General features: G+C 39.2%; 1 protein-coding gene across 1 annotated transcript; it reads left to right on the top strand.

The window, feature by feature from the left end:
• Positions 1-610: 610 nt before the first annotated feature.
• On the top strand, positions 611-15571 carry smim29 (small integral membrane protein 29). Its single transcript, XM_079848511.1, has 6 exons — positions 611-820; positions 1779-1958; positions 2196-2221; positions 6909-7014; positions 15112-15188; positions 15294-15571. The coding sequence occupies exons 2-5, from the start codon at positions 1848-1850 to the stop codon at positions 15178-15180; spliced, it is 312 nt and encodes a 103-aa protein (XP_079704637.1). The 5' UTR covers positions 611-820; positions 1779-1847; the 3' UTR covers positions 15181-15188; positions 15294-15571.
• The last annotated feature ends 4523 nt before the right edge of the window (positions 15572-20094 follow it).

The raw sequence follows: 20094 nt of genomic DNA, 5'->3' as shown, positions 1-20094 counted from the left end.
TATTATGTTTTATTTATTTATTTATTGTTATTGTATAAATGTGCCAGGAATATAATATATTTATAACTTGACAGCTCAATGAAACCTTTGTGAAATCCCAAAAAATAAAGAACAAGGGGGCGGCCCGCGCTTTTCAGCCAATCAGAGAACGCGCTTTGCTTGTCAATCACCTATGGGCGTTTGGAATTGCTGAAATCAGATTGGCTGGCATGTCTTTGGTAGGCGTGGTTTGTGTGTTTTGCAATTTCTGATTACGTCAAGGTTTCATAAGTTGAAAATACTGTTGTAAATATATTATAAAAATCCAATAATAATAATAATACACAAATGCAAATAGAGCGGTGCTACAGCTTAAACATTATTTCTCCAATCCTTAAACCTGCAAATAAAATAATTACAAAAGAATATCAGTTATAGAATAGCAATTGTTATAACGTATAGCATTGGTTTCACCTTTATTAACCTTTATGACATGACATGACATGATATGATATGATGCAGTAGTATGATATAATTAATTTCTTTTACTGTCTATGGATTTAATGCAGTGGCGACATCTGCTGATCAATATCGCGCATTGAATGATCATAACTCCTCCCTCCAGCACCATCATCATCGTTTCCCTTTCATCGCAGGACTTGCTTTCCGTAAACACTGCCAGTGGGGGTTTAATGTCACACAAACCCATGACTTGTGTTATAATAACTGGATTTGGAGTCGTCTTATAGTTAAGTGACACTCACTCTGCTCTTTTGACTGAATCAGGTGTGTTTACTTTAATGCCTCGATGGTGAAGTTTGACTGGTCATGATGTTTTCACGTGAGTCAGCAGCACACACCAGTGTTATGATTATAACCGCTCATAATCATCGCGACATTGATGATATCTGTGCCCGGTCACCGTAATAATGATGCAACTACCGTTATGTAAACACACGGGAGCAGATAATGTCATTGAATGCGTAAGTTAGTTTTTCGCTAAGTCATGTGCGACATAAACGCTTTGTCATTGTAAAATGTGTATTAAAGCAGTTTTCTGCTGGACGCTTTGTATTAAATCCAAATGCCACACTTCCCTAACAGAGAGAAGTTGTGCGTTATGCAGATTGTGTGATTGTTATGCAGATATTAAAAGTATATGTTGACATGTCAACGGCTCTGTTTTGCAGATACAGAGCTTTAGAAAGGCTGTTTGGACTATTCACCCTTCACACATGCTACTTTAATATAACCTATACTGTATTCTTATACCATGATACGTTAGAGAATACCTCAGAAACACAGCATAATAACAATACAACATTAATGCTCATTAAATGCTCAAAACCCGTATTACTGCAATGGTGTATTATACTTACATTATAATAGTATCTGTTGTAGTGCCTTTATGTACATGCTGATTTAAATAGCAATAATAATAAAACCTATGTTTTGCTGTATTACAGTAATTAGAAAAATGAAGATAGAACAAAAATCTTCAAGGAAATTAGAAGGGAAAACCCTATAAAACATTCAGACTTCATTGGCACAATGGGGACAAATATGGATCTAAATCAGGCTACATATTGTATCTCAAAATATTGCTAAATAAACTTTCCGATGTTGGATTGAACGTCCCAGCAGTGTTGTAAACGGGAATGTTTAAAGAAACTTTATAATATGACTGATCTAGCTAGTAGATAAAGTGCAAACAAGTTTGAAATAACATGAGGAATCCCTTTTAGCTGTTTCCCAGCATTCCTGGGCCATGAATAAGTGTATTCTCCTGTGTTTCGCAGTGGTTCGCGGGGCGGAGGGAGCATGTGGGAGTCACATGCGTGCGGAAGACGAGCAGTGAAGGCCTCAGTATGAACAGCACCACTCCTCCTCCTCCTCCTCCTCCTCCTCACGATGTGGCCGTCGGCTACGTGCTCGTGCCCTTCTTCCTCATCACTGTGATCGGGGTCCTGGCCGCAGTGGTGGGTGCCGTACACACACACACACATCTGCACGCAGGCTTTGCTTTGCTTCTTCTGGGTGTTTCTCACTGGTGTGGGGAAGAAGGTGAAGGCGCATGATCATTTGATTGAGCAGATCATCCAGAGAGACAAAAGGCCTTTATCCTGTTATGAATGCGTGCGCAGACGATCTCTGACATTATTACAGACGTTATTCAATGTGCTTTCCAGATAATAATGTACCTTTTTGTTTCATAGGTGATGTACATAAGGAGGAAACGGAGGTAAGGAAACACACTCTGTGAAAGGCATTAGAAGAATGCACCGCCGTTCAAAAGATGGGAATAATCAAAAAGAAGTCGTTTCTGCTCATCAAGGCTGCATTTATTTAATCAGAAATACAGTAAAAACAGTAATATTGTGAAATATTATTACATTTTAAAATAGCTATTTTCTTTTTGAATAGTCAAGTCAAGTCACCATTATTTATATAGCGCTTTTTTACAAAACAGATTTTTACAGAGTTTGTTTCCAGAAGAAAATAGTGTGTCAGTCCAGCTTAAGGAAGTTCAGTGATGGTTCATTTCTGTTGTAAAAAAGTTATTAATTGACTTCATTTATACATATAGCGGCTCTGGAGAAAACCGTGATGTCCTCGTCCAGTTCAGTTCTCATATGATAATGTCAATGCAGGCAGATCAATATTATTGTTGAATATTAAAGTAAATGTCCCCAACTAAGCAATATGATGTTAATCATATGTTGCAAAGTACACTCACCTAAAGGATTATTAGGAACACCATACTAATACTGTGTTTGACCCCCTTTTGCCTTCAGAACTGCCTTAATTCTACGTGGCATTGATTCAACAAGGTGCTGAAAGCATTCTTTAGAAATGTTGGCCCATATTGATAGGATAGCATCTTGCAGTTGATGGAGATTTGTGGGATGCACATCCAGGGCACGAAGCTCCCGTTCCACCACATCCCAAAGATGCTCTATTGGGTTGAGATCTGGTGACTGTGGGGGCCATTTTAGTACAGTGAACTCATTGTCATGTTCAAGAAACCAATTTGAAATGATTCGAGCTTTGTGACATGGTGCATTATCCTGCTGGAAGTAGCCATCAGAGGATGGGTACAAGGTGGTCATAAAGGGATGGACATGGTCAGAAACAATGCTCAGGTAGGCCGTGGCATTTAAACGATGCCCAAATGGCACTAAGGGGCCTAAAGTGTGCCAAGAAAACATCCCCCACACCATTACACCACCACCACCAGCCTGCACAGTGGTAACAAGGCATGATGGATCCATGTTCTCATTCTGTTTACGCCAAATTCTGACTCTACCATCTGAATGTCTCAACAGAAATCGAGACTCATCAGACCAGGCAACATTTTTCCAGTCTTCAACTGTCCAATTTTGGTGAGCTCGTGCAAATTGTAGCCTCTTTTTCCTATTTGTAGTGGAGATGAGTGGTACCCGGTGGGGTCTTCTGCTGTTGTAGCCCATCCGCCTCAAGGTTGTGCGTGTTGTGGCTTCACAAATGCTTTGCTGCATACCTCGGTTGTAACGAGTGGTTATTTCAGTCAAAGTTGCTCTTCTATCAGCTTGAATCAGTCGGCCCATTCTCCTCTGACCTCTAGCATCAGCAAGGCATTTTCGCTCACAGGACTGCCGCATACTGGATGTTTTTCCCTTTTCACACCATTCTCTGTAAACCCTAGAAATGGTTGTGCGTGAAAATCCCAGTAACTGAGCAGATTGTGAAATACTCAGACCGGCCCGTCTGACACCAACAACCATGCCACGCTCAAAATTGCTTATATCACCTTTCTTTCCCATTCTGACATTCAGTTTGGAGTTCAGGAGATTGTCTTGACCAGGACCACACCCCTAAATGCATTGAAGCAACTGCCATGTGATTGGTTGATTAGATAATTGCATTACTGAGAAATTGAACAGGTGTTCCTAATAATCCTTTAGGTGAGTGTATATGTTGAATATGTTGTAAAATATAAATTATCCCTGTCATTTAAAGCTGCATTTTTTTTAGCTTTATTACTCCAGTCTTCAGTGTCACATGATCCTTCAGAAATCATTCTCTCTTTTTTTTTTACGACAATACGATATGAGGAGAAAGAGAAAAAGACAAGAAAACAAACAAGAAAAAAGCAAAACACATGCTGCCAATTACTCAGTGTAATCTGGAATTTACACGCTCAGAAATACAGAAATAAACACCTAAAATATAAAGTCATGCCTTAAATTAATTCTACTGTATCTAAATTCAACATATGTAAAAAATGTATATATAATGTACTTCAATTTCTAATGGAAAAAAAAAACTGATTTGAAAAAAAAAAGATTTATACATCTATACACGTGTGTGCAACGACTAACTTCATTAACGTTTTAAGCGTAATGTTTGCAATGGACTAGTTAAGTGTATTCTCTTGGTTAGGATGTTGATATATCAACTGTTCGAGTGTCAAGGAAGTTTCGTTCATAGTGTTTCTGCTTTATTCTGATATGCTATTTCATACCGTATTGTCCCTCATAACCGGTAGTATAACAAGCCTATAAACAAACTTAATTATTACTAGTTTCACATGACACAGAAGAAAGGGGAAAAGTTTTTGTGTAGGCTTTCACAATACTCCCACATCTTGCTCATCTTCGATGGACATTTCTCTGAACCCCCCATGAGAAAAGATGTCAGAATTACAAGATATAAAGTCAGAATTGCGAGATATAAAGTCAGAATTGCATGATATAAAGTCGCAATTGCGAGAAAAAAAATCAGAATTCTTAGCCTGGGAAAACCCAGACAACTTCTGGCAAATTCAGATTTGCTCGAGAAGTAGTCTGGCAAAGAGCTCATTCAAGCCCATTTCCATGGCCTAGAAATCGCGGCACCAATCAGAAACGTTGAGGCGGGCTTTACACAATGACGATCGCTCTGATTGGTTTTAGGTCTATCCAATTGCGCCCAGAGGCATTTGAGCGACGTCCGTTCAACTTTTAAATGCATTATTATATTCAAATTGCAAACACATGAGGACAGTCTCCATGAAAGACCCACTGGCAGATGAACGTGCTACTACATTTCTCTCCGAAACGGTAGGAAATTAAATTAGATTTAATAGAGGATTTTAACTGTGACACGATGATTGACAGGGCAGTTTACGTGACAGGATGCACGCGACAGATCCGTCCGATAAAGATGACGAAGTAGTATGTCCCAAAGCTTGCCTACTTTTTTGCTACACATTCAAAAGTAAATACCTTTTCTTCACAAAAAGAGTACAAACTTTTATGGCGTAGTGTAACTTAGGCGAATTGGGATGCAGCATATGGCTTTACACGATGACGATCACTCTTGACGAGGCATTTGAGCGATGTCCGTTGGTGACGCCCCTTTGGAAATGATTTGTCTTTGTCAGACCATAACTCAGTTACTACTGAGAATGGTCTGGTTTTAACCAAGACTACAGAATTCTGACTTTATAACACACAATCGCGCCTTTATTTCACGCAATTCTGACTTTATATCTCGCAATTCTGAAAAATAAAGTCAGAATTGCGTGATGTAAACTCGCAATTGTGAGATAAAAAGTCGCAATTATCTTTTAAAATGATTTATTCTGTGGCGGAAACAAGCTTCCATACAAAATAATATATACATAATAAAAAAAGAAAATGTAAACGACTCATGCTCTTTCTTTCTACGGTAGCCCTTTTTTTTCCCTTTGCCATGTGTTCTAATACTAAATTTAACCAGTGATTAATATTTAATAATTGTATCGTTGTCCAATATTGAAGAATAGCTTTCTTGGCAAATAGTTGAGCAATATAAACTAATTTGACGTAATGTGGTGCAGCATCAATCTCTGAATGTGCTCTTAATAAGCACATGATTATCCATAAGGGGAGAACGGTATTTTAATCTTAAGAACAATGTACAATTTCTCTGTAAACTCTGAGCAAACACTTTGAACAGAGGAACAATGCCATGAACAATGGAGCTCTGTGTCTGGGCTAATGAGGTTACATTGGACACCGATGGGTAAATTAGAAAAACCCATTTTGTATTTTTTAAATTGTGTAATTATGTATTCTATGCATGGTCTTATATTGTATAAGTTGTAAATTAGAATTATTAATCAAAGAAAACCTATTTTTACAAAGTCCACAAGTTGGGGTCAGGGTATAAAGATACATCTGAATCCCAGTTTTCAATGGGTCGAGGGAACAAATTGTCTTATAATTATTTTTATTTATTTTCTGAATACAATAATCTTTAAATATTTAGAAATCAATCTAATATGCTGGTTTGCTGCTCAGTTATTTTTGGTGCTCAAATATAATTAATGGTTCTTATGTTTATCGATGTTGAAAAGTTTTTTCTGCTTAATATCTTTTTATGGAAACAGACCTTGTTTAACATTTTACATCTTTACTGTCAATTTTGATCAATTGAAGGCCTGCTTGCTGATTGTTTTAAACGTTACTTACCCCACACCGTTGAATGATAGTGTATCACAGTTTCCACAAACATATGACGCAGCACGACTGTTTTCAACATTGATAAGAATAAGAAATGGTTTTGAGCATCCATTCTCATATTATACTGATTTCTGAAGGATCATGTGACACTGAAGACTGGAGTAATGATGCTGAAAATACAGCTTTGCCTTACTAGAACCACGTTTTGCAGTGATATTACACAATATTACTGTTTTTTCATGGAATAAATGCAACCTTGGTGAGCATTTTTCAAAAACATTTTTAAAAAATCAGAATTTTTCTCAAAAATTAATAAACCCAAATGTTTTTCTTCTGTGAAACACAACAGTAGACGTTAGGCTGAACGCCTGAGCCTCTGTTTTCAACAGAAGGTGCTGAAGGAAATAACACTGGGTCTGAATGAGCGTTTGTTTGCTGCTTGTGTGTCTGATGCACGTTTAGGATTGATCGACTGCGGCATCAGCTGCTTCCAGTCTACACTTATGACCCGACCGAAGAGCTGAACGAGGCCGAACAGGAAATTCTGTGGAAAGAGGAAGACACAAAGGTAATCCATCCTGTTATGAAATGAAAAACGCTGATGTCTAATGAGATTACTGAAAGCAAATGTCAACATATACCAATATTAATATTTTGCTTTTATTCAGCAAAGACACAATAATTGATTAAAAGTGACAGTAAAGACATTTATAATGTTATAAAAGATTTCCATTTAAAATAAATGCTGTTCTTTTGAACTTTCTATTCATCAAAGAATCATGAGAAAAAAATCACAATTTCCACGAAAAAATAAGTAGCAGCAGCACAACTGTTTTCAACATTCATAATAATCAGAAATGTTTCTTAAGCAATAAATCAGCATATTCGTATGATTTCTGAAGGATCTCATCATTGGCTAAATTCGGTTTTATTAATGCTTATTAATGACGGAGGCTATTTTAAAGGAGAACTCCGGTCAATTTTAACATTGAGCTCATTTTTTGGTCAATTTGGAGTGCTGTCAATACAGAGAACAACGACAAAAATCGGTGTTGCCTACACCGTGTTATCCGCTTTTAAAAATTTGCACCCTGTTGACTTCAATGGGGCAATATTTAAACCTGCTTTTAGCCTCTTAACATCCTTGATGTGTCATTACAAGTGCACAGGTCATGTGAGTGATTCCTTCAGAGTGAACACGAGTGAGTCTGACTGCAGTAGATGTGAAAGATATGTATAAAAATGATGTTATTTAAGCCAGCGCAAATACCTGTGTTTACATCCTGTTTTTCGGTTGAAGTCCAAAGTAGTCGATTGTCGAGTTCACACGCGTGATCATAGGTACTAAACCTATGCACGTGAACTCGACAATCGACTACTGTGGACTTCAGCCGAAAAACAGGATGTAAACACAGGTATTTGCGCTGTCTGAAAGGGGTTTCCAGGTACTAACCCGGATTGTATCCAAAAAAAACATAAATCACTGCAAAATTAAATGCGCACCTCGACCAAAACTGTTCGTCAGGATCTCCACAAAGTCAATATTCATGGTTGGGCTGCTATAGCCAAACCTTTAGTCACTTGTGTCAATGCCAAATGTCGGTTTCATTGGTGCCAACAGTGCAAATCTTGGGCTGTGGACAATGTGAAACATGTATTATTCTCTGATGAGTCCATCTGTCTTTCCCACATCCGTGTGAGTTACGGTGTGGAGAAGAACCAAAGAGGCTGAACACCCGGACTGTTTCTGTCCAGCGTGAAGCACGTGCGGATCAGTGATGGTTTGAGATGTAATATCATGGCATTCCCGACTGAGCTTGATTGACGCGTTACTGCCAAGGACTTCTGAACCGTTCTGGAGGACCATGTGCACCTAATGGGTCAATCGTTGTGCCCTGAAGGGGGTGTCGTGTATCAGCATGATAATTCACCAATACACACAGCAAGACCGGTGACAGAATGGTTTGATGAACATGAAAGTGAAGTTGAACATCTCCCATAGACTGCACAGTCACCAGATCTATATATTATCAGCCACTTTGGGGTATTTTGGAGGAGCGAGTCAGTTTTCCTCCACCAGCATCACATAGTGATTTCACCACTGTTCTGGAAGAGTAACGGCTCAAGATCCCTTCTGACCGCTGTGAAGGACTTAAATCTGTCATTCCCAAGATGAACTGATGCTGCATGGGCTTCAAAAGGACTCCCCACATCGTCCAACCCTTGTACATACAAAATACCACACAGTGTTTGCTTTTGTTTGCTTTGGACAGCTATTAAAGGGGTCATGAACTGCATTGTCTTATAATGTTTCCTGTGGTGCACTTATAATGTTAGTATGATTTTTACATAGAAAAAATAATTATTTAGAAATAAAAAGCATTTTCCTACCCTGATTTTTGCCCTCTGATTTGAACGCTCTGTTTGAAGGGGTGTATCTGTCAGACTGACCCACTGTTGTGATTGGCTGTGAGACTTCAGTGTAAACGCCCACTGCTGTGATTGGCGTGTGGAAAACTCTTGAAAACTTTTAGCACGTTTTTACTATTAAGCTCTCAAGGTTAACTAATCGTGTGAAGTGTTGCTTATAGCATTATATTTAGATCTATGGCATTACATTTAGATTGTGGCATCAAAGGTTGCAGTGATGATGAGCATGTAGCCGATCACAGACATGTTAAGCGCATGAATGCAGTGATCTCATCATGAATGCTTTCTTCATAACTAACTGTGATAAAATAGATAAAATGGACTTTGTTATAGCGGGAGTTTTGGCGAGAGTCACTGATAAATTCGCTCTGTTTGATTGACAGCTCCAGCGATTGTAAAGGGAGCGTTCTTTGATCGCTTTCTGTATATAATTTAATCACAGTTTAAATAACAGATTATTTTCATCCCACTATAAGAAAACAATGTGAAGTTGACCATTAAGTCACTCACTGGTTTGATTTACTGGCACATAGACAAAGAACCTCTGACTGTACATGAATCATTACATATCCAAAATCACTAGTCACAGATCAGGCATTAGAAATAACACGGTTACTTAAATGTTGTGGCATTACTGTCGAGTCCATATCATAAAAGTCATTTAGCAAAACCTGCACCGAAATTGCGACTGATTTACCAAAGAATCCACAGTGAAATGTACCGAATACAAATAAATAATGCTCAACTAAGACATTCACATTGTTGAAAATAAATAACCACACTCTTTGCATTAGGATCCTTTGGAAGGTAGTGTTATTTTTAGTCCATTGATCCAATGATCGCTCTTCTCTCGTCGTCATCTACACACGCCAGTGGGAGGGGCCAAAGTTGAGATGAGGAAGTAGGTGTTGATCTCCTTCGGTCTTTCGCCTATCTATTAGATTCCAGGACGAGTCGTTCTCTGGGCTTGGTTAAAATAAAAGCTGTTTTTGGACTAACAAGGATGTTTTCAGTTCTGAAAACCTACAGGATATTCTTATAGTATGAGGACCTCATATATGCCAAAAGCTCAAGGAAAAATGTATATCTCAGTTCATGAACCCTTTAAGTAAAAATGGGAATATGTCTAATAAGTGACTCAAACATTAAGAAAGCTCCTGTAAACATTTACACTGACAACCAGATTTTTTCCCCATGTGAACTGCAGACATTTATGAACCACATGACATATTTGGAATTCATTTAAAAATGTAGTATTAAATAAATGTATCTGATATCTGGTGATTTGACCTAAATCACAACACCCCTCTGTTCAGATTCTCCTCTTAATTCAAGATTTTTCATCTTTGTTACATAACAGACATCTTCAGTAAAGTTTCTGAATCCATGAGAATTCCTACAATAAGATACATGAACGAAAGCATAAGACCCCCTGCAGGACGGGAAACCATTTCACCCTCTGATTCTGTCCTTTAATTTGAGTGAATATAAGAAAAGGTTCGGGGGAAATTAATCGCCGTTATAGGGGATGAAGACACATGTACTAGATTCCTCCTCGGAGGGATTGGAGTGCTCGATAAAAACCGAAAACCCAATTTCTTGGTGGTGGAAAAGGACACTAGCATCACAGAGATAGAGGAGACCTTCAAGAGTTTCCTTGGCATCATCCTCATCAACCAGTTCATTACGACCCATGGAGTCACAGTCTGGCCTGGGCAGATGCAAGAGTAAACATGGTTTACTTCTGGTTCTCATCCATCTTGTTGAAGCAAGATTATAATGATGTGTTGTTAATGTGATGCTCATGTGTTTTGCCATTCTCGAAGTTTGAAGAGGAGGAAATTGTTTGTCACCGCTCCTAATCATAAATGTTTAAATTATATACAATATTATTTATAATATATATAAGAAAGAAAGACATGCATTATTTTACCCATTGTGTAACAGACAGACATATTGCAAGAAATTAAGTTAAAGGAATTTCTTATAAATACTGTCCCTTCAATATTTAAGCTCTGGAATGTCTTCTGGACTGCAGAACCACCGTTACATAATTGACCGCTTACAAATCTGTCTCACATTACTTTGTGTTAATTGGACATTTTTAGATCATGTATATCTGTAACTGTAATACAGTGGGCTATGAACGCACGTTTTGTCATTGTGTTGGTTGACACGTTGAGCTGTACACAGTGTGATGCCATTAAGATATGTTAAGTTACATCTTCAGAACTGTGAATTGCAGTTTATTAAAAGTAATGAAGTCTGACACTCAAAAAATAAATAAATAACTAAGATACATGAACGTAAGAGTGATTAAATATCACATTTAATTCAGTATTTATTTAGTTAATTTTAGAAATGTTAACTAAAGTATTTTTGCACCTGCATTGCAAATGACAGTGCAGTGTTTTACAGCAAGAAAAAGCAACATAAAACCAATCTACTCTGCTCTGATTGGTCAGATGACCCAGTCTGTTGTGATTGGTCTACTCTGCTCTGATTGGTCAGATGACCCAGTCTGTTGTGATTGGTCTACTCTGCTCTGATTGGTCAGATGACCCAGTCTGTTGTGATCGGTCTACTCTGCTCTGATTGGTCAGATGACCCAGTCTGTTGTGATTGGTCTGTTCTGCTCTGATTGGTCAGATGACCCAGTCTGTTGTGATTGGTCTACTCTGCTCTGATTGGTCAGATGACCCAGTCTGTATGTGATTGGTCTACTCTGCTCTGATTGGTCAGATGGCCCAGTCTGCTGTGATTGGTCTACTCTGCTCTGATTGGTCAGATGACCCAGTCTGTTGTGATTGGTCTACTCTGCTCTGATTGGTCAGATGACCCAGTCTGTTGTTGTGATTGGTCTACTCTGCTCTGATTGGTCAGATAGATCAGTCTGTTGAGATCGGCCTACTCTGCTCTGATTGGTCAGATGACCCAGTCTGTTGTGATCGGTCTACTCTGCTCTGATTGGTCAGATGACCCAGTCTGTTGTGATTGGTCTGCTCTGCTCTGATTGGTCAGATGACCCAGTCTGTTGTGATTGGTCTACTCTGCTCTGATTGGTCAGATGACCCAGTCTGTTGTGATTGGTCTACTCTGCTCTGATTGGTCAGATGACCCAGTCTGTTGTGATTGGTCTACTCTGCTCTGATTGGTCAGATGACCCAGTCTGTTGTTGTGATTGGTCTACTCTGCTCTGATTGGTCAGATAGATCAGTCTGTTGAGATCGGCCTACTCTGCTCTGATTGGTCAGATGACCCAGTCTGTTGTGATCGGTCTACTCTGCTCTGATTGGTCAGATGACCCAGTCTGTTGTGATTGGTCTGCTCTGCTCTGATTGGTCAGATGACCCAGCCTGTTGTGATTGGTCTACTCTGCTCTGATTGGTCAGATGGCTCAGTCTGTTGTGATTGGTCTACTCTGCTCTGATTGGTCAGATGACCCAGTCTGTTGTGATTGGTCTACTCTGCTCTGATTGGTCAGATGACCCAGTCTGTTGTGATTGGTCTGCTCTGCTCTGATTGGTCAGATGACCCAGTCTCTTGTGATTGGTCTACTCTGCTCTGATTGGTCAGATGACCCAGTCTGTTGTGATTGGTCTACTCTGCTCTGATTGGTCAGATGACCCAGTCTGTTGTGATTGGTCTACTCTGCTCTGATTGGTCAGATGACCCAGTCTGTTGTTGTGATTGGTCTACTCTGCTCTGATTGGTCAGATAGATCAGTCTGTTGAGATCGGCCTACTCTGCTCTGATTGGTCAGATGACCCAGTCTGTTGTGATCGGTCTACTCTGCTCTGATTGGTCAGATGACCCAGTCTGTTGTGATTGGTCTGCTCTGCTCTGATTGGTCAGATGACCCAGTCTGTTGTGATTGGTCTACTCTGCTCTGATTGGTCAGATGGCTCAGTCTGTTGTGATTGGTCTACTCTGCTCTGATTGGTCAGATGACCCAGTCTGTTGTGATTGGTCTACTCTGCTCTGATTGGTCAGATGACCCAGTCTGTTGTGATTGGTCTACTCTGCTCTGATTGGTCAGATAGATCAGTCTGTTGAGATTGGTCTACTCTGCTCTGATTGGTCAGATGACCCAGTCTGTTGTGATTGGTCTACTCTGCTCTGATTGGTCAGATGACCCAGTCTGTTGAGATTGGTCTACTCTGCTCTGATTGGTCAGATAGATCAGTCTGTTGAGATCGGCCTACTCTGCTCTGATTGGTCAGATGACCCAGTCTGTTGTGATTGGTCTACTCTGCTCTGATTGGTCAGATGACCCAGTCTGTTGTGATTGGTCTGCTCTGCTCTGATTGGTCAGATGACCCAGTCTGTTGTGATTGGTCTGCTCTGCTCTGATTGGTCAGATGACCCAGTCTGTTGTGATTGGTCTACTCTGCTCTGATTGGTCAGATGACCCAGTCTGTTGTGATTGGTCTACTCTGCTCTAATTGGTCAGATGACCCAGTCTGTTGTGATTGGTCTACTCTGCTCTGATTGGTCAGATGACCCAGTCTGTTGTGATTGGTCTACTCTGCTCTGATTGGTCAGATGACCCAGTCTGTTGTGATTGGTCTACTCTGCTCTGATTGGTCAGATGACCCAGTCTGTTGTGATTGGTCTACTCTGCTCTGATTGGTCAGATGACCCAGTCTGTTGTGATTGGTCTACTCTGCTCTGATTGGTCAGATGGCTCAGTCTGTTGTGATTGGTCTACTCTGCTCTGATTGGTCAGATGACCCAGTCTGTTGTGATTGGTCTACTCTGCTCTGATTGGTCAGATAGATCAGTCTGTTGAGATTGGTCTACTCTGCTCTGATTGGTCAGATGGCCCAGTCTGTTGTGATTGGTCTACTCTGCTCTGATTGGTCAGATGACCCAGTCTGTTGTGATTGGTCTACTCTGCTCTGATTGGTCAGATAGATCAGTCTGTTGAGATCGGCCTACTCTGCTCTGATTGGTCAGATGACCCAGTCTGTTGTGATTGGTCTACTCTGCTCTGATTGGTCAGATGACCCAGTCTGTTGTGATTGGTCTACTCTGCTCTGATTGGTCAGATAGATCAGTCTGTTGTGATTGGTCTACTCTGCTCTGATTGGTCAGATGGCCCAGTCTGTTGTGATTGGTCTACTCTGCTCTGATTGGTCAGATGACCCAGTCTGTTGTGATTGGTCTACTCTGCTCTAATTGGTCAGATGACCCAGTCTGTTGAGATTGGTCTACTCTGCTCTGATTGGTCAGATGGCCCAGTCTGTTGTGATTGGTCTACTCTGCTCTGATTGGTCAGATGACCCAGTCTGTTGTGATTGGTCTACTCTGCTTTGATTGGTCAGATGACCCAGTCTGTTGTGATTGGTCTACTCTGCTCTGATTGGTCAGATGACCCAGTCAGTTGTGATTGGTCTACTCTGCTCTGATTGGTCAGATGACCCAGTCTGTTGTGATTGGACTATTGTGCTCTGATTGGTCAGATGGCCCAGTCTGTTATGATTTGTCTACTCTTCTCTGATTGGTCAGATGGCCCAGTCTGTTGTCATTGGTTAAAGGCTTACAGAGTGTGTCATTATAAACGCCCATTTCCATATCTGAATTTCATCTTCCTCATCACTTTATACACAGTGATATGAACAGTGACATAGACATCGGTTTTATTGTATTAATTCCGAGTCCTCATCATTTTGAAGTGCATCAATGTGGATTTGCTTTGGCAGCTCAGAAAACAGCATCTTCTCGACATGAACACGTCAACACGAACCAAGCTCTTCCAGTCTCAGCTACAACTACAGTGTTTGAGGGTCAAAGTAGACCCTGTTCGCAGACAGCTAATGAAGACCATAGGCTGGCATTATGCAAATGTGTTACAAACCTACGCAGGTTTGTGCAGGAAGTGAGACTGGAATTACTGACGACTCGTTTCAGGCAGTTCAGAATCGGGAGACGATAGCTCCATTTATCTGCACTTTGATTTTTGAAACATTGCTGACATTTACATTCACAAACAGCTATAAACAAACTACATGACAGCTAATATCTGAAAAAAAAAAAATAATAGGTCACTTTGAGAAAAAGGAATATCAAATGTTTCAGACCTACGACAACCAGAGTGGATTTAAACATATTTCCAAATATTTACAGCACCTGGTCTCATGATGTAATGTTCCGGTGTAATAAACCCTTTAATCCCAGTCAATGTAATAAGCCACATTAAAATATAAGAAGCTTTCCTCTTTTGTGTTTGCAGGTGGTCCAGGGCTGGATGAGGACCTATCAACAGCGCAGACCCTTGCTTTCAAAGAATCCTGATGCATGAAAATAAAGGTTTGCCACAAAAACTACTTTACATTTTGGTGATTCTACACACAATCTCTTAATCTGGTCAATAATTAGTCACTTCATATGTTGTCTCATTGTTCTGTATTGCAGATTCACAAGATGGACAATTCTGAGCAATAAGCTACTGTTTTTTCCACGGCAGTTTGAAGCGATGAGCCTAGAAGAGCTTTAGTGAAATGAGAAATGACTCAAGCGTTGGGATCATACTTGTTCACCTCAGGTCTCCTCTTGCAAATATAGTCCATTTAAAGTGCAGCTTTGCTGTCTGAATAAGAAGGACGTTCATTTGCCACTGTTTCAATGAATTTATTTATTTTAATTTGATGTATTTTGCTGATATTCTGTGCTATTAAATCCTCGTGAGAGCTGTTTATTTTACTGAGTACGCATGAATGTGATTGCTCGCTGTGAGTAAACCAAGACCCAACTAGGTCATCGTGCTAAACCATCACAGCACTCAAAAACTGTTTTTTTTATTCTCCAAGCAAACTAGTTTGTCAACTTGTTTAAAGCATGTTTCCTTGCGCTGGATGCACTCATGCTCTGGGAAATTCACATGCATTATATTTGACCTTAGCAGAATGAGAGATTGCTAAATTAAGTAAACATCGTCTTCATTTACTCGCCTTCGTGTTGTTCCAAACCTGTATCGTTTTCTTTCTTCTTTGGACTACAAGAGAAGATATTTTGAAGAATGATGGAGTCCAGACAACATTGGACTCCAATAAATGTCATTGTATAGACAAAAAAAATTATGTTAATAATGGGACATTTTCTCAAAATTCCTTTAGTTTATGTCATAATTCTACAAAACCATTCTAATAACATGGGCGAAAGCAGTGATGTCTCTTTCTAAATGGGTTAATACCGTCCACTTCCCTCTAGCAGTTGTTGGTTGGAAAAGGAAATTAAGTAAAAGCATTTTTTTTCAACCAACAAACACACTGTAATTGCTAATGCTAGTCAGAAGCAGAAGCAAAAGTCGTTCTCATTCTAGAGAGCATTTTATTGGACAAAAATGTGAATATACCCGTGAGTGCATCAATATTTTTTGGCCTGTTTTGATGGAAGAATGTACATATATTGCATAACTTATCAAACATATATTTGCTGATAGGTTATTTTGTCATATTTTGTATAGAGTTGACCTCAAAGCTAACGGATATGTAATCACAAATTTAGTTTTTATGCATTCTTCTTTGACTGTGTGTGCAGTCAGAAATACTGATTGTTAAATGTGAGGTTTTGTGCAATGTGACGCAAAAGTGTGCGAGTGAATCTGGCTAGGGCTTTTTATTTATGTATTTATTCTTTTCATTTTGAAGTTCCACTGAAATGAACTGATATTATCGAGGAGTTTATTGTGAAAGCTTGTTTCCGCCATGGAATAAAAAATAAGAAAGCGAATTGTGACTTTTTATCTCACAATTTTCCTTCTCTCAATTGTGAGTTTATGATTAAAAAGTCAAGTTTATATCTCGCCATTCCAGAGGTTTCCATTACTTGAGTGAAAGTATAGATACTACTGGTCAAATATTACTTCGTTACAAGTGAACGTTGTAAAGACAGATTTTTACTTAAGTAAAAGTACAGAAGTACTTGCTTTTGAAAGTGCTTATGCATCAAAAGTAAATTTATTTTTGCCTGTCAACGCATTGTTTTATTATTGTTGCATTTATGAATGCAGGCTGTGCCATCATGCTAGCACACGACTATCTTGAACTCTTCTAAATACTTGTTTAGAAGTTACAAAGCTCTTTCCAAAGCCGAAAAGATACTAGAAAAGAAATTATGCTAAAACATAAGATTATGCTAAAACTCATTTCTGAAAGGACTTCATTAAACGTTATTAGCCCAACTATGTTTTTGCATGCTAACTAACATCATTGTTGTTGAACCTTACTATGTGTTAGCAGTGTATCCACAAGGCTATGAAAACTTGGCGGGCAAATCTATAAAAAAAAAAAATGATTTGACCGACCATGCTAGTGTTAATTTTGACAGCAAATTTTGATTTTATTTTAGTCATCTGAATTGTTTTAGTTTCAGTCTTGTTTAAATTTTAGACTAAATACACAGCAGATTTAGTCGACTAAAATCTAATGGGTTTAGTTCAAATTTCAAAACTCATTATATAGTCTACTTCAGGAGAAAACATGCTAATATGAATATATTAAGGTTTGAACAGACAGATTTAACTGCTGTGACATATAACATGTCTTTATTTATCTTAAAAATGACATAAAACGGCACTTCTCATAAAGAAACAAGAACATGGCCTTCTTTTAACAACTTGCATACAACATTCTTCATTCTTCCAAGCAGACATTTATTTGTATAAATTAAATATAGATTAACCTTTATGAAAGCTATTAAAGTTATTGAGTCAAGAACATTGAGTGATTTTCTCTTCTTCTTTTGTTGTCTGATTACATTAATGATGGACTTATGAGTTATTAGGCTGCTGTCACTTTAAGACCGAATGCACGGATCCCGTACAGACACACATCTGATATTCTCCCAACTGTTTTCGTTCACTTAAGACATACTCGACTGTGTTTACGTGAATACTCGCCAAAACTGACATTTTGACCGTATTTGTCTGATCAAGTGCGAAAAAGACGCGAAATACAGCTCAATTCAGTACTCGTGCGCTGGCGTCTGAGAGGCGGCTTTCTGCGTGCGCACACAAAACCGGACTGAGTAGAGCTCTCTTTTGCGTCGTTGCGCTTTTTCAGATAAATCCATATGTCTGCTCTTCTCTTTCTCCCAGGCATTTTACATTGCAGGGCATCAGTTCTGACTGGATCTCTTCCCAAATAGTCCCTCCCTAAAGATCCTTGCACACTGAGTACGAAATTTTCGTATGCGTTTTTTCGGTATTCGTGATTCAGTGGCTCTGAATTGTCAAAACACCATTCAAATGCTTGTTACGGATGCGAAGAACGCAGAAAATCAAACCCGATCCGAATTTTTTTATGACGGACGAAAGTTTCGGAGGCAGTGTGTAAGCGTGATTGACATAACGTGAGGTCGTATTTATTTTTTAACGTGCAAAATTTTCGGACGCGAATTTCGGACTCAGTGTGCAAGGACATTTTCATCTCCTTTTTATTAATTGATGAAAATGTCAATACAATTTTGTCATAGTTTTTGTCATTCAAAACTGTTTTTTATTTAGTTGTGGTCTCGTTTTCGTCAATGAAAGTATGTTGTTGATGAAAATTATGATGAAAATTATTCGTCAATGAAATGATCACTGCTTCATACTGAAACTTTAGCTCTAAAAGCACAATTTCCATTTCAACCTTTCACCAGAAATTAAAAGTTTGCATGCCTCAAAATGCTTCCGCAGAGTAGACGGCAAATTTTTGAAGGCTATGATATAGTTCGTTTTGGGCAAAAAACAAAGCAAATATTTAAAACAAAACAAATCTTTAATCTGAAACATACTTTCTAAGTATGACCAAGGAACCGCGTTTTCTTCCATTTTGCCATCAACGGATCAGTGTTAAAAAAAACCTGGGAAATCATTGAACTTTACGTGACCCTACAAGAGTGATGTAGGAGTGAAAAGTATGATATTTGTCTTACAAATATAGTGAAGTTATACTCAAAAAGGTGTACTTAAGTACAGTACTCAAGTAAATGCACTTCGTTACGGTCCACCTCTCCGCAACTCTGACTTTATCTCCTGTAATTGCGAATCGCATTTTTGATGGAAACAAGCTTCCATATTTTACAGTGTGGTGCTTGGTTGTTAAATATCAAATGGTTCTATCAAATATTTCTTTCATTAATCAATTGATAATGAAAGCTATGAAAGCTATAGCTTGTGACATTGACAATGACAAATCTGTTCTGTGTCTCCTGAAACCCAGCACCTGGTGGCACATGAGAGGAATGCTCTAAGATCGAGGTGGTTGACTGTGCGGAAAGCCTAGCTGAAGTCAAGGGAAAGGCTGTGAAATGGCCTCTGGTTAGTCCAAGTTTACTTGGCAAACTCGTTCATATCAGGCCGCCAAACAATCAATTGTCCCCACGATGTCAGATGCAATTGTGACGGCTCCTTCAGTTTGTCATGTGCCCCATGAGTTAAGACCAAGCAGAGAATGTCTAATGAGGGGAGAAGTGCCACTCAATAAACTTCCGGTTGCAGTTCCACTCTTGTTCCATATGAGGGCGCTCACATGACGAGTGCAGAATGAATGGAGGTCTATGGAGCTATACCGCTCAAAATCCACTTTTCTTAGGATATAATTTTTTGTCTAGTAATTTGAATGTTGTTTTCGAAAGGGGATGCAAAGAAATTACACATTGCTTGGTGTTAGATTTTTTAGAGTCACTTATTTGCTTTAAAAAGTCTTTCAAAATGTCAATGACATCAGAATGCTGACGTCATTAGCAGAATGCTAGCGTGTTATGGGCAACAACAACTCAACCTGTAAGAAATCGAAAATAAATAAGTACTCGTTCATTCAACTTTCGATCTATAACCCATGTTGAACTTGCAAAACCTACAATCAAATCTGAGATTTCTCAACGGCAATCGGGTGAGGGAGACAAATTTAGCCGTCTAGCCCCATTGACTCCCATTCATTTTGCACTCATGGCGAGCGCCCCCAGTGGAACTCTGATTGGGACTACAACCTATAGGATTTAATAGGGCGTTGGAGTGAACAGGCTTTCCATAGACGGGCTTTGGACCAATATGTCAGCGCCATATCGGGACACTGGCGGCTTCAGTTCTCATCAATGGAAGAGAGCGAAGGGGCGTCGTCCATCTTTTTTTACAGTCTATGGTTAAGACATGCAACCATCTTTAATCAGGATCTACAGCTCATCAACCCTGCTTCTGGAGATCCACTTTCCTTTCAGAGCTACTGCACTT

Source organism: Squalius cephalus (assembly GCF_949319135.1).
Source record: "Squalius cephalus genome assembly, chromosome: 18".
Classification (NCBI taxonomy): domain Eukaryota; kingdom Metazoa; phylum Chordata; class Actinopteri; order Cypriniformes; family Leuciscidae; genus Squalius; species Squalius cephalus.
This window is presented reverse-complemented; position numbering and strand designations above follow the sequence as displayed.